General features: G+C 39.3%; 1 protein-coding gene across 1 annotated transcript in view; it reads left to right on the top strand.

Annotated features, from left to right (window-relative positions):
• The window catches only part of LOC104076161 (protocadherin-15-like), a 127,414-nt gene extending 113,502 nt beyond the window's left edge, over nucleotides 1-13,912 (top strand). Inside the window, exons 14-18 of the mRNA XM_009576928.1 lie at nucleotides 3,636-3,657; nucleotides 5,205-5,243; nucleotides 6,496-6,569; nucleotides 7,413-7,545; nucleotides 12,895-13,912. Of these exons, the coding sequence (XP_009575223.1) occupies nucleotides 3,636-3,657; nucleotides 5,205-5,243; nucleotides 6,496-6,569; nucleotides 7,413-7,545; nucleotides 12,895-13,449 (823 nt within the window). The 3' untranslated portion in view covers nucleotides 13,450-13,912. The remainder of the gene's footprint in view (nucleotides 1-3,635; nucleotides 3,658-5,204; nucleotides 5,244-6,495; nucleotides 6,570-7,412; nucleotides 7,546-12,894) is intronic.
• The last annotated feature ends 1,554 nt before the right edge of the window (nucleotides 13,913-15,466 follow it).

The following is a 15,466-nucleotide window of genomic DNA, read 5'->3' as shown; positions in this document are numbered from 1 at the left end:
ATTAAGTATGTCAATTATAGTAAATTAGCTTGTCCTTTGAAAAAATATGGTAAGTAAAAGCAGTTTTGGCATTTAAATGAGTGTTAGTTTGGTTCAAGTTGTAAGTTGCCTTTTAGTCTTTTGCCAAAATTCAAAATATTTGTGTTTAAAATTACTTTTAAAAACATACTGGGAAAGGCAAATATTACATAATGAAGAAAAACTAAAAACCCAGTTCAGTATCAAATGTTGTCGTTCTGAGCAAAAAGGTAATTAATTATTTATCAGACTATCTGGAGATACTCAGCATTTCCATGGTGCTTGGCTTTTTCTCTTTTCTCTTTTTTTTTTAAATCTGCAGTTAGGACATATATGGATGCTTCAGTCGGAAACTGCTGAAGGTAGTTTCTCTTTCTTTGTCCCAGAGCCAAACTCCGTGGACTCCATCACACAAGTTTCGCTGACACATTAGAATTTTTCTTTGCTTAAAACTCTTGCTGGGCTAGACTGTAGTTCAAGACACGTATAGTAGCTAAATGTGTGAGGGGAATGATTATCGATCATAGCATTTTTGCTGTAACACAATCTGTATAATTTACGAGCTGCACGCATGTAGAATACCTGCTGATGATGCTAAATTCTCCAAGAGTGGCACTGCTGCAGCACCAGCAGCAAATTGTCAAAGTTCAGCAGCTATTAAGTGGAAAAACTTTTAGGAGCCAGAATTGGAAGATGACTTACACGTGTACTTGCTTCTGTGTGTCTGCCACAGTCCAGGCGTGGAGACAGTGGGACAGTGGAAAGTGTGCAGAGATGAGCATGAGAAATGAGTGTGTTAAGCGTGTTCAGAGTGGGTCAACCCTTAAGACCAAGATTTGAATTCAAGTACCCAAATCCCGCTGTAGAGCTCGTAGACCCATAACAGATGCTTTTGTGAAGTTCATTACATCACTAGTGAAATATTAGACAAATATAACCTAATTTTGCAGTATGTAGTGGCACGCAGCAGAGCTGCAGGTGTTTAGTAATTCACAGCATAGGCTCCGAAGGTTTTATTCGGCGCATTCCTGAAGCAGAAAGAATGGACATCACACCAGAGCTCCTTTTTAAATACTTAGTTTCATCAGTCTCAGAAGAGTCTGTGGGGGTCATGGTAATCAGCTCTTCGCTAATGAGGGACACCTACTTTCTCATTCTGGAAACCTTTATTAAGCTGTAAAGTTTACAAAACCTAGCTTCATTTTGTCTGGAATTAATGCAACCTTTGTTCTCCTGCTGGTTTTTTGAATAGCCTTTGTTAAAAAAATCATTCTATTAGACCGGGAAAGAAACTGTACCAGTAGCGTGTATTTTTAACCTGACCCAGGGAAGCTCTGTCCCACTGAGATCTCTGGATGCTACTGCAGTTCTGGAGCACTACACCGTATTACAACCAATATATTAGCTGGTAAGAAGTTGAGCATATATAAGCTTATTGACCCCTCTTCAGGTTGTCTGATTTGGTTAGTTAGGGTCAGATGTGACCCTGGATATATCTCTCATCCTTTCGTCATCAGCTTGATTGGGTTGAGTTCTGAGCAGGAGCAGAGATGGCATCAGTGGAGAGCGCTGCTTTGTGAACCCGTTTGCAAAGCTGAAATTGAGCAGTAGCGTATCATTAGTCATCTCCCTTCCAGATTCTATCTCCTCAGTTCCAGCTACGAACTGCGGGAAACCTCCATTTTAAGAGTCAGGGCAAACTGATAAGCAGTTGCCTCCGCTGAGTAGTATCTGTAGTATTTGAGGTTGGTGATGCTTGTGTATTTAATATGAAAACAGATACAAAGTATGAAATAGCAAATGCCTGCTGGGATGCCAATAATTGGGAAAATGGTTGCTTTAGGCAAATCACAGTTCCTTTAACATATGTTAGCAATACAGACCTGTGAAAGGACGGCACATTTTGTACATGTAAATTCATTCTTGTTTCATCTTTCATGTTATATACCAGCAGTGTATACTAGCTGTCATATTATCCTACATCCTCATAGGCACTATGGCCTTGCTTCCCATTTTGCATTGAAGATTTCTCTCCAACTGACTGCAGTGAAGTCTGGCTGATAATGTTTATCCAGAAGCAATTCCTCCCTCGGTGGAGAGCTTTAATTCCTTCCTGGAAACAAATGATGTTGTTTTGCCCTTTGCCTTTTTGTTCAGAATAGATCCTTGTGCTGTATTGAGTGAATCGGTATTTTTTTGTCGTTTGGGGGCTTTTTTTCCTTCTAATCGTGGCCACACAAAACTATCAGAGAAGTGTAAGCATCTCTCAAAACACAGCGTGGTGCTATTTTTAAGAAAGTTGAATTCCAAATTGAATGGGAATTACTTATATTACGCTTTTAATCTGCAATGTAGTGACTACTCGAGAGCAACTAAGAGTAATAAGCTTACTTACTCTCAGCGCAACACAAGATCTTCTTTATCTGAAGATTGTTGTAGGCGATATGGAAACAGTGTTCTTCAAGTGGGCTTTGAAAAGTCACAGATCGTCTTTTGATGATAAATCTTCATTTCAGTTGTTCATTAGTTTTATATTATATGGGCAACAGCATTAATTTAATGCTGAAAATCAACTCCATGTGCTGAATATTAATAGAAAACTTTATAGATGGTGATATTAAAGAATTAAAAGGACTTCTACTCTGTTCTTTATTATTTACTCAAGCATAATTAAAGAATTTCCGTAGACTGCTGTCTGTGTATTAGGTTAAGCACTGCTGTCTGTGTACTAGGTTAAGCTCAACATAATTTTGAGCACTTACCCTTTCCTTCTTAAAAAAAAAAGAAATAAAAATCCAGGCTTATCCTTAATAATAATGCTAAGACCTCAATTGCTGTTCCCTAGTTTTGTCTAAACCATTTTAATTTTCTGGCACAAAATGTGAAAATAGAGAACTTGATAGACATAAGTGCATTTGTCATGCATATGAATGGCTCCAAGAAAATGAATTAAAAGAACAACAAAAGATTTCCAGTAAGATCAAAAGCACAAAGCCTGTGGCAAAATAATCAAAGATAGCAAAAATAATTTAACTCCCCTATGCAGAGGAAATGTTAGGAAATGTGTAATTTTAATAATAATGTTGTTACAAGAAATTAGTAATAGAAGCTCCAGGCCAATTTCTAGCAAGTCCCGAGTGGATACAGAAAGTCCAGAAGTAGAAGAGAAACTGTTTCACTGCTTAAGCAGATGTGTGAAATAAGAGTCTCTTTGTACAAGGTCTCTGAGACAACAGAGAAGGTGACTGGGCCGGACCTCTCTTACAGGAACACAAGGAAAACCAAACACAGCATTCATCCCCTTCCCCTCTGCTGTATTCCACTGGGTGCACTGGCTCGCTGGCTTTTGGGGATTGGGGATTTCTTCTCATTCATTTGCAATCTAAAGCAAGAAAAGATCCCAAAGATTCACTAGCCTTTCTCATGCAATAATTCGTATGTCCAGAGCAAATCTAAAGAAAAACATATTTTGTATTGTAGATATGTATTTCTTTTCTTGCTAGTAATAATTCTAATTACATTATCTTTTCACCTCTCTCCAGAAAGAATGGCTATATGCATCTTTATATAGTCTCACAGAAGTATACTAATGTTTGTTTTTTTTTCCTGACTTCTAGGCGAGGATATGCACAGCAAGAGGTAAGGCTGTTCCCCAATTACATTTAAAATATTAGTCGCATTTACATACTTTCCCATACAGCCTATGTTGTGAAACTCATTGCTACTGGGTGTTTTAGACGCCAGAAGTAGAAGTGGTTCAGAAAGTTCACGAGACATAGATTCACTGGGGTGGCACAAAGGTAACCTCCACGCTAGGAGGTTGCCGCTCGACAAACTGCCAAAAACATTTTCTCAGGGAATTCCCTCCAGGCTTGCAGTGTTTTCTTACGGCACGTCTAATCATCTGCCACTGCCCACTGTCTTGGGCCTGTTACCGGACCACACAGACCTTCTCTGCAACTCAGTGTAGTCTGTCGTTCTTGCAGCATCTTTTTGTCCAGCAATGAGTAACATGGAGAGTTGAACTCATTTGATAATTGGAAAGGTCTCTAAAATACATTTCTATCGTAAAGGCTGATATTTACTGCTGAGAGCTGGCTCACTTTTACTAATCCTTAGGTGTGCATCTGGAGCTTACTGCTCCTTATTCAGTAGTGTTTTACAAATTGCAAGCTTTCTGTTGTTCTGCTGTGATTTTTCCTCCCTTTGCAGAGCTGATTTGTGTCTCTCAATTCAGATACAGAACTTCTCCATCTCTCAGGGTTTGGTTTTGGCCAAGAAACTTGGCTGAAATAGTGCCACCAACTTTTGGGAGGAGTGTGGGGACAATGGTACTGATTTTCCTGAGTAAACCTGATCCTAATCTACAAAACAGCAAGTGATGTGCATCAGTCTGTCATTTGCAGAAAACTGGAGCTGCAGAGTAATTAACAACATGACTACCAAACATGACCCATGTTTAGCTGCAACACACCTGAGAGGAGCCATATTGTCCTGCTGGTCCTCTCCGTGCAGTCTCCCAGGGTCTCTTCCCTCACGTCAGCATGCTTTTCTCACTGCGTGCCGCATACAGAAAGAAATCACACATAAGCTGTAGAGAAAACAAGTGAGAGAATCCTTCACTGTCTTATTGGTATTGTGAATTAAAGTATACTTGTGGTTGCGAGGTACTCAGTTAAAAGCCAGAGAAGTATATAAATATAGATAGAGAATTAAAGCAATGGTATTGCAGTAGAAGCTGGGGTAAGAAATCAGATCACCTCAGGTTTTTAATAGCTGAATCACAGACTTTACTGCAGATCCCCATAGGTTTGCTTTCTACCTGTTCTGGATAATTTTTTTGTCTGCCATTGTCTCCCTGCTGTCTCCAACATACACGACACAACAGTTCTCTGGGCTCTGATAAAAGTTCTTGAGTTAAATAATTTCCAGAATCACCACGTAAACTGGGAATTTGATTTTATATTAGGCAAAAGAAATACTGGACTGTAGAGAGATTTTACTACATTAGGTGCTTAGCGGTGTTATACTTCTCACCGAGTATGGAAGTATCCAGGTGACTGCCGTACAAAAGGCTCTGAAGGACCTGTGTTTTTAGGATTTCTTTCCTATCTTAACTCAAACACAAATGACCTGCACTTCAATTGTTGCTGCCTAATTAACCCCTTTCTAATTTTCTTTTGTAGCAACAGCAGTTGCTGAGACCTTCTCTTCTCAGACCAGAGGTACCACTATTTTTCATTTCTTAATTATTCTATAACTTTTTTAATGGCTTTTACATAATTTCCTTACAAAAAATTGTCTGTCTTAGGTAATATTTTTTCCCCTGACTCTTTTAGATGAAAGGGAAAGTCCTGACATTGTTACCCCATTTATGTTGTTTTAATTAAATACCTTAAATTTACTGCATCTTGGTGTTTTCCCCTTGAGCATCTTTTAGTTGCTCCCATGGACTTCATCACACAGACTGAAAGCTTTCCTATCTTCGCGTCCAGATTCACAGACGGAATAATTTCCTCTCTGTCCAACCACAATCTATTTTTTCAGATGTCAGTCAACTGATCATTGATTATTGTACCTAGAGGTGAACTAAGCAGTTGGCCTGCCAAGGTAACGAAAGCATCAGCACACTGCTGTGAAGTGCAAAGGCCTGGATTATAAACCCAATACTTCCTATTTCAAATCTTTTAGACCCAGTATTGTTTCCAGAATAAGCAATAGAGCAAATGTAGCTTTTGTGAGACGTTGCTGTCAATGGTATTTTTGTGGTACAGAATGGTGACCGTTTCTGCAGTCATCGTAAGTAATTACGAGATGCTCTGACATGACTTTACATTCATTGGACCTCTAGGAAGCCGTGAGATGGCGACGACATGCAGTCCCTTGCCAAAACCCAAGCCCTGGGGCTCTGTGTCGATACTGCGGCTCAGAGGTATTCCACAGAGCAGCCTAATACCAAACAGTGTGTGAAAGGAGCTTAAGGACACACTGGCGCTTTTGTAGGATACAGACAAGTACTTAGCTTAGTCCAATGCTGCTCCTGATTGTTGATGGTTGAGAAAACATTAAAAAAAGAGACCTGACAAACACTGTAAGTAAAATAGCCCTAATCTTTCAATGCAGCTTTTTCCTTTGAGAGAGGCGCAAGAAGCGACAGCATATTTGCAGTGAGTCCAGTTTATGGAATGAGATTTTTGTACAGGGTAAGTGAGACAGGGTCCCACACTAGAACAGCATCTGCGTTTAGCTGACTTAGAACAGTCACTCCCAAGGAATACACCAGGGAAGGGGTCATTTAAAGCTGCCGTTGGCATCTCTTTATGGCTCTTGACAGTTGTCAATGTTCCTCAGATTACTATCATTTTTAATTTTGCTTGTTTGCACTTTAAGCTGCTTCTCTTTGCGCCTTTTTCATCTTTTCATCAGTCATTACTGTGTATAACTGTTTGCATTCAATCAGTGTTTCTCTTTTGACAGGAGTTAAGTATGGAGTCTGGAATTGATCCAGGGCAGGAATACTATGGGCAAGATTACTACAGTTATGAGCATGGGTATATTTTCATTTTTCATATATATTTCTGAAAACACTGCTTTTCCAGGTTGATGATGTTTATTATTACAGCACCTAATCTGGAGACTTCCCTTCACCTCAGGATTACTTTAATCTTTGTGTCTGCGAAGGTGCGCGCTGACAACAAAACTCTTTTTGAAAGTTAAGGGGGTGTTGTATAACTCCCTGCTTCATAAGGAATCTAATTATTATGCTTGCAGAGTGTATATCCCATCATGCCATTTTTATATTTACTTTTTTATTTGCATATTTCTCCTGTCTTGGAAATTAATTTCCATCATCTCCTCTCCTTTTGTGGCTCACCAGCCTGAGTTCAGTGACCGATACTTTCTGCTCATGGTTCCCAGCCAGCGTCTGGCCTTTTACACTTACCCAGAAAACATCATCCTGCCTTGTTCTGATAATGCCTATCTGACTGCAAGCACTTCAGGGATTATTGCTGTTCTTACAAGCTTGCAGGGATTTCCAGAACTGATCCCAGGGAACTTGCTCTTTCATCCCCCAATTTAAAAAAAGATCCCCCAAAAAATCAGATACCTGGAAAGAAGGTCATTGCACCTGGGGGATTCTTGACTGATCCCCGAGACCTGGCAATGCGGGTCGCCCTCCAGTTGTAACAGGCTTGTGGCCAATTGCAATAGGAAGAGGTTTTGGATTGTGTTACCGCTAAGGAGAAAAAAAAAAAATCTTCTCAAAGGTAGAGAGAAAAGAGAGCGAAGAAATTCTTGTCCTTTCAGGATGTGTGTGCATTTGTTGCTGTGTGTGCAGACACAACGTGCACACATCGGTGCACGTTGTGAAGAGACGACGGTGTTTTTGCCAGGTATGAACTGCCTCAGTATGGGAGCCGCCGCCGATTGCTGTCTCCTTCGGGGATGTACGATGAGTACGGGGAAGTCGTGGTGGAGAATGACAGTGGCTACTACTATAGCCCGCATGGATCGACAGCAGAAGAGGTAAGCGTCTCTGGTGTGTTGATTCCGTCTCTGCAACAAGGTGAAGGACCATTAAACATTGTCAAATGTATTTTGTAATTGATTAGAATACTGTGTCCTGTATAGACCACATAAGCAGCTCTTCCAACGCTAATCATTGTTTGCCCTTCTGATGACCAGTAAAGTTTTGTGTCAGCACCTCTCTCCTTCTTCTAGAAATAAAAAGGAATTGCAGAGTTTCTTTTAATATCCACATCTATTTTTCCCTCAACGTAGATTTCTTGTTCAATGAAAAATCCACATAGCCTTAGGTAATTCCATTTTATATTGTTAACCAAATGGGGTATTACTAATATTCAGCCTATAACTGGTGATTTTCCACTGAGAAAAGCAGTCACCTAAACTAATTTGTCATAAAGTTCACAAGTGAATGTAAAGAAATTTTTAAATGTCAGCGGCAGCCAGAAAGAAAGTTGATGTAAATGTTCCTTTTTTTTTTTAATTTAATTTTCAGAAATACTAGACTCTTAATCCATCACATGGGTTTCAGTTAAATGAGAAGAGAACATTTCTGAGCCAGTATTTTTCCCTGTTGCAGAGTAAGGTAGTTGTGCACTTGCAGCCTATTTTAGAAGTAAAACTTTCCCCATAACTTTGGTAAAAAGCTATTCTAAAACAGGTAAGTTAGTTTTGATGCTGGGGAAAAAATGTTGCATTTGTTCCTACTGTCTTGTTTTAGGGTACGAGTTTTCACAATAACTGTCTTTAAAGTTGTATAATCACGTTCCATTTTCATAATTTGCAGGGGATGAGTCAAGGCAGAGGTCCTTCAAGCAGAGGTATAAGCCAGAGAGCAGGGGCTCAAATAGAAGGTAGACCTTTAGGTGGTGGGATGGATCTAAGACATGGTTCTGGAAGAGCATATAGGACCAGCCAGGGAAAAAGGAAGCTAAAAGCCGTGATGCATTTAAGTCGCGTAGCAGTCAGTGCTCACAAACCAGTAGGAAGAACTGAGTCTGCTCGTTCTCCGTGGAAGAAAGCAAAGATATTCCCGATGATTCTGCAGAAAGTGAAAGGCGGCAGGAAGGATTCTAGTTATGCCAAGTTGATGTCAGCTCGCCAAGTGGACGGTGAGAAAAGCATGATTATCGGGGGAAGTTACTTCCAGAAATCGGCAGATGACAGACCTTCGATGAGAAAACTAAATCATGTGTTAAAACGCATTAGTGTCTCCAGAAAATTTCAAGAGCCTATTAGCAAAGATTCAGTGCATGCAAGAGGAAAAGGAGAGGAAGAATATGAAAGAGATGAAGCAAAATCAGGAGTTTCCATAAATATCACAGCAGAGAGTGAACACGAGGATAGTGATTATGAGAAGAAGAAAAAGAAGAGAAGAAAATACACTGCAGATGAGTCGTCTGTGAAGAGTAGTAGCTCTGGTTCAGAGTCAGAAGATAAAGACTACTTGAAAGTAACTCTGGACCAAGATGAAGCCACTGAAAGTACTGTGGACTCAGAAGAAGAAACCGGGCACGATTTTGGGGATTCTGATGACGACTCTGGATCTAGCTCTAGCAGTGAATCAGAAGAGGACTCATCTGAAGAGGACGATGATGAAGAAGACTCTGACAGCGATGAAGACGGTAGCCTGTCAAAGAGCTCATCTACGCGAAGTTCATACAGCAAATCAGGGACTAGTGAGTCCAGCAGTAGAAGAAGCACTGAAAGGTCCAGTATAAAAAGTAGGGGAGGTAGCTCTCGTGGCAGAGCAAGGCGATCCAGCCAGCAATCAAATATTAGCTCTAATGCATCAGGTAGTGACAGGGACACGAGCTGCAGGAAAACTTCAGGATCCAGCTATAAGAGCAAAACCTCCTCCGCCAGCCTTGAAATAGAAGACACGATAGAAGAAGTGTCAGAAGAAGATGAACAAGCGGATGTGGAGCAAGTCAGCGCAAGCCCCCGTGAGATGGCAGATAACACAAATAAGGCAGTTTCTGAAACATCTGCCAATGCAAAAACTGCTGCTACTGAAGAAGACAAAAGAGGAAAATCAGCTATTAATGGTGAGGATAGCGTGGATGAAAGCACAGAAGAGGTTGATACAGATGCTAGTGACAGGGAGGAAACTATCAGTAAGAATGAATCTTCTTGCTTAGGAAGTGAAATCAGTGTTACTTCCAAAGGTACTGAAGGGACAAAAAGCACAACTAGTGCCACTTCTGGTAAAACTGCTACTTCCCCTGATACTGAGAATCAAAGTTCAGACACCAACATGAAAAGAAAGAAAATAAGAAAAAAGATGTCCCAGGAAAACAGTCAGTCTCCATCAGATGAGACCCTGGATACTGCCGTTACGGAGTCAGAGACTACTGGTGATTCTACCTCCCTTTAAAAAGGAGCGACAGCAGGTGGACAGTAGGTTTTGCAGTAAAGAGTGATCTTGTTTGCTGTGCCTTCTGTGTGGTCTTTCCTGAGCAATACACACTTGACTAGAGACAGCCAAAAAGAAAACGTTAACGCTTCAGCGTTTGAACCCTGTATGCTGTCTTAAGGACAGAACTGTAGAAAACCAAACCAATATAATTCTTCTGAGAGACTACTCGGGTATATTTAGTAGCAGATATAGAAAGACTAATTTTCATCGAGCAATGGTAGGAAGGAATGCTTCTTTTTCTCTGCTAATTTCAATAATGTAGTTAAAGAGGCATTGTGTTGACTCTTAGATTTAATCCTTTTTGCATTGGGCACATTGTGAAGCAAAATAACATTGCATTTTGCATTAAGCTGTGACGGATAGCTTGACGAATCTGATGGCACAAACCTATTACAGGCCCTATGTTCATGCAGGTTATTCTGTCACAAAATAGAACACTGCGGGAAGGGGCAAAACGTGGAATTCAGTGAAGAACAGAAATTTGTTGATGAGGATGAAAAAACTTACAAGTCATACATGGTTTCACCTTATGTTCCCCTACCGTACAGCATTTGCTGGTTTTCAAATGAGTTCGCTGCTGTAAACATCAGCCCTATTTGCAGGGAGGACAACTGAAATTGCAGCAAAGCAACACTCCCAAAACTGCAGAGTATTACTAGCAGAGCTGGGATTAGACTGTTTCTGGATCATGGGATTCAGTTTTCAGGTACCAGTGATGTACAAGACAGGAATGCAGAGGTAGGTGTACAAAGTGAGCTTGGCCAGAAAAGGAAATCGATTACATTTTCCAGCTTCTGCCCTTCCCACCTAACAGTACAGTGAATTTTTTTTTTTTTTTTAAACATCTGTTTGAAAGTTGGAGATGTGTAACAGCAAAGTGTTGCTGAAGGTAACCATCACCTATGTTCTATATTTTGGTATCTGCCTTTTAAAACTCAATAACCTGGAATATCTGATGTCATTCAATAGAGAAATCTTGTAGCACTTTCATTAGCACAGTTCCACTCAGAATGAGCGTGATTACATAGGAAGAACTTCTGTTTTTGAGAGCAGAAGTCACCTTTGTGTTTTCATGTAAGAAGCAACCTCTGCATGATGTACCTCCTCATGGAGCTCTTACCCATGCTGTCAGCACATGAAGTATGCAAGCCTTGTATACACACAAGCTATCTGTGCTTTATTTACCTTGTATCAAAAGCCACAGAGTTGCTTCTCAACTACTAGATTTATCCAGATGAGCCATAAGAAGCGTAAATAAAATTAAAGCTTTGAGCCAGTATTGGATTAGTCTTGTGAGTGAGTACTTTAAAGCTAGTACAAATTCTGGCGTATGCACCAAAGCTCTGCCAGGAAGTCTCTGTTAGACGGGGAGAGAAAAATGTTTGAATTTTTAAGATACTTGAGCCTGCTGTGGAGTTACCCTGGCAGGACAATTAGTGTTGAGCTGCAGAGCGTGATACTAACTTTTCAAGTACTGTCCTTAACTCCCATTGAAATGTGAACTAGATGTATGATCACTTTACCTACATGTTTGTATTCCCGTATAGCACAAAGTTGTAGCTGCACACAGTGTTTTAATGTAAATCCCATTTAAACTAGTCAGTCTTTTCATCCACCTGAATATATCCGTGTGAAGAAAATTGTATGTCTTTATCAGGATCAAAAGAATAGGCCTCTAAGTAATTTGTACAAAGTGTAACTTCTCAAAAGCTTAAGAGTAATCATCACCCGTTCGTACCTTGCATGATTTTCTTCTTCTAAAAACTGGCTTTTCTTGTGTGCATGTGTATGTATTGCAGTGGGAGTTAACTGTGATGGTATCTGCTGCCTTAGTGAAATAACAGTGTCTGCATTATTAATTCAAGAATAATAGTAGCTTGTTTCAGTGTACTGCAAGGAGGCATTTATTTTAAAAAGATCAATTATAAATTAAAATAAGTAATGGGTTTTGTGTAATCGCTATTAGTACAAAGTCACAGCAACATGGAAATTGTTTGCATTAACTCTTTAAAAAAATATATAAATTATATAAAATCTAAAGTCTCATTTCTCCACCATCTTCCGCTTAATAGCAAACCATCTGCATTGATCCCACTAGATTGGAACTGGCACAAAGCCTTATATCAAGCTTTTCTTCTTTTAACCTGCCAATTTTGCCAACGTCGTGCTTGAGAATTTCCCTTGTGTAGGTCCTGAGATCTTTCTCTGCTTGATGTGCTGTGCATGTAAAACAGGCCTGCTCAGTGCCATTCCTGCACTGAATTTACAATGTAGTAATACTCTGAAGAAAACTTCTAAGGCCTTCCTAGCATTTACCCATTAGTACAGGAGTTTCTTAGAAGTATCACTTGCACAATGGCTTCATTATCAGTGCCTTCCAGTTTCTGTTAGAAGGGGTTATTAATCTAGTTGGTTTTCATCTCTCTTTGTAAGACGGACTGAGACATTGCTTTGTCAAAATATGACTGGCTTACCAATGTTGTGATTTACAGAAGTTTTCTTTCAGAAAGTAATGTCTCCATCCTCAGAATTCTCCAAAGAAGGTGCACTTTGACTTAATGGGAGCACAGCTGAATGCATCTTTAGCAAAAAAAAAAACAAAACCAAACACAAATTTGTCACTACTTTCCAAACCTGAAGAAAAACATCACAGTTTTTATACATTCTGTCTCACATTATGCAGCTCACAAACTAAAATGAGTTTCTTCCTTATAACTTTTTAGTACAAAGAATTGTTTGCGTGTTCACGCAAACTGGCACACAGTGGTAATCAAAACAATTAAGAATCATCTGTGTACAACCTAAAAGGAAGGGTACAAAAGACCAAGTTAATAAAAATTCATATGAGTGTCCAGGTAACAGATAGAAAAAGGGCAGGAAACTGTAAGAAATAGTGCTGAGATTTAACGACATTTCTATTTATTGTCAAACAGTGGGCCAGAAAGAAAAGGATCAAGTTGATAGTCGACCCAGAGTATGAGACCAGCTCCACCGGAGAAGACAGCGCTCCCGATTCCAGCCAGAGGAATCGTCTTAATAACCCGAATATTCACAACAACATCAACGGTAACATCTACATTGCACAGAACGGCTCTGTTGTCAGAACCCGTCGCGTTTGCCTTGGTAATAATTTAAAAGTCACATCTCCAGTGAGGCTGGGGAAACAATTCAAGAAACTGGACAAGCTTGCAGTGACACACGAAGAGAACGTCCCACTGAACACATTGTCAAAGGGACCATCTTCTAGTGATAAAATGAACACAAGACCTTGCAGCGTCTCATTTGCTTCCTCTACGATAGGGGCCGAAAATATAGTAACAAAGCCAGGGGGCTCCAAAATGAAAAGCACAGAAGAGCAAGAGTCAGTTGTTGATAATGAGGATGTCAAAGAGCCCTTGGAGTCGCACAGTGAACACACACAGTCAGATGAAGAGGAGCTCTGGATGGGCCCTTGGAACAACCTTCACATACCAATGACAAAACTGTGATTTTATTTTTTTTTTTATTTTAATTTTTACTTCAGTTTATAATAAACTGCGCTTTTTATTGTCACTGAGGAAAATGTATGAAATTTGTATTGTGCACATATGTTGTATACTACAAACGACACGCTTTAAAGTTTAAAAACAAAATTTGCACTCACATTTGTACCAATTAATTGTCCTCCCCAACAACTATTTTGACAGGCTCCCATTTCACTAAACAATACTTCATTTAAATTAATTAGGTTTTTTGGATCTTGATTTATTGTTTAATAAACAGTAAACTACTAATAAATGCACAGCAACACTTGGTTAACTTTCAAACAGTTCTATACATGCCTAGCTTGTTTTTCTGTATGGTACTTGTGGCTATACTGTTTAGATTTGGAAATTGTCTATTTATGTTCAAGATTTATATCCAGAGCTCTTGATTTTGAACTCAGAGTAATAAATTAAAAATAAATCCATGAAAGTCAATGGAGCAAATCCTCGGCTGGCTTAAATTTGAATAACGATACCAAAGTCAATAGTGATATACCAGTTTATGCAAACAGCTAGCAAACTTAACTAAGAGTGGAATCAGAGTTTATAAGAGTATAGCACCGTTACATAGAAAAGTGGAATAGAAGATTAAATAAGATACAAATTGCAAAGAGGAAGGAAATGTGTAGCAATTAATCTTATTCAGAGTTACCTGGCCGTGGTTTGTTCATTTTCTTTTGTAAATTAGCTCATTCCAATTTTCTTCTCTAGTCAATCTTTCATCTTTTCATCTCTTCCCACATGAGTTCCGTTTTCTTCTTTATACGGTCTTTAGCTCCAGTTTTTATGCTCCATCAATAATTGTCATCCTATGGCTATATTCCTCCGAAATAAACCAGGATGATACACGAGTCTGTGTGATAGAAATAGGCATTAAAGAGTAATTAATAGGAAGGGGATGGATACATTTTCAAGCCCAGCTAGCTGTTGGGTTAAATGGTACAATCATCATTCCACTCCAATAGTGTTGAACATAAACCTGCTGAGAAGACAAATGGATCATGGTGAGGAGGATAAAAAGTGAGTATTTTACGACACTAATATGCATGAACGGATCTGTGAAGGGCAAAGGGTGTCAGAACACACACAGAGAATTGTTTCAAAAACTTTAAGTAAACATTACTTGTAAAATACACTACATAAATATTGGCACCTGCTTATAATTTCTATTTGTACCTCAAAGTGGTGAGTGTGTTGTGTTACAACTTGAATAGGGAGCTGAGAAATGCCGCTGTTCGTAATCACCAATACCTAAAAGACACTAGCAATAGAGAGCAAAGTATTTTCTCCGATGTGATATAGGAAAGAAAAAAAGAAGATACATCTTCACATGAGAAAAGTGTCCTGTTCTATTATGCAAACTTTTTTTTCAGGGTAAGATCAAACTAGTTGTGAGAACAATATGGATACTGCTCGAAAGATAGGAGGAGTCAACAGATAAACGTGTGCAATTAGTAAGGAAATGGTTGGCATCATCATTCTTTCCCTGTTGCTGTAGTTGAAGTTTCACCACAAGATCTGGATGACGATGGCTGTTGGTTCTGCCCTGGCAGTAAATGGACTTCTGCTACTGTGATTGTGTTCATTTTCCCCTTGCGCAGGTTCTCCTCCACGAGAGTCCTCTTAATGTTTGTCTTTAGAAGCTGTCCCCGTGTTATGTCGACGCAAATGTGACATTTCTGTCAAATACCTCCTTTTCAAGCTGAGGTTTCCAACCAAGTATTTTGAGAGACGGTGCTTGTTTTTAGGCACGAGAAATGCAATGTAGCCTACCACAGAAGGAAGAAAAAAAAAAAAGACCAGGTATTTCTTTCTCCTAACTCTTTTATCTGGGCATATTAGCACTTGGTACCTAATAAAAAATAGCTGTTTGGAGTTTAGCTAGAGTCTGAACATATAGATAAGAATGATGGAAGAAAAGAAAAATCTATTATTTGAAATAACTAGTAAAATATTATATTCTAATCCTGTTTAAGATACT

Source organism: Fulmarus glacialis, unplaced genomic scaffold (genome assembly GCF_000690835.1).
Source record: "Fulmarus glacialis isolate BGI_N327 unplaced genomic scaffold, ASM69083v1 scaffold3464, whole genome shotgun sequence".
Lineage (NCBI taxonomy): Eukaryota > Metazoa > Chordata > Aves > Procellariiformes > Procellariidae > Fulmarus > Fulmarus glacialis.
This window is presented reverse-complemented; position numbering and strand designations above follow the sequence as displayed.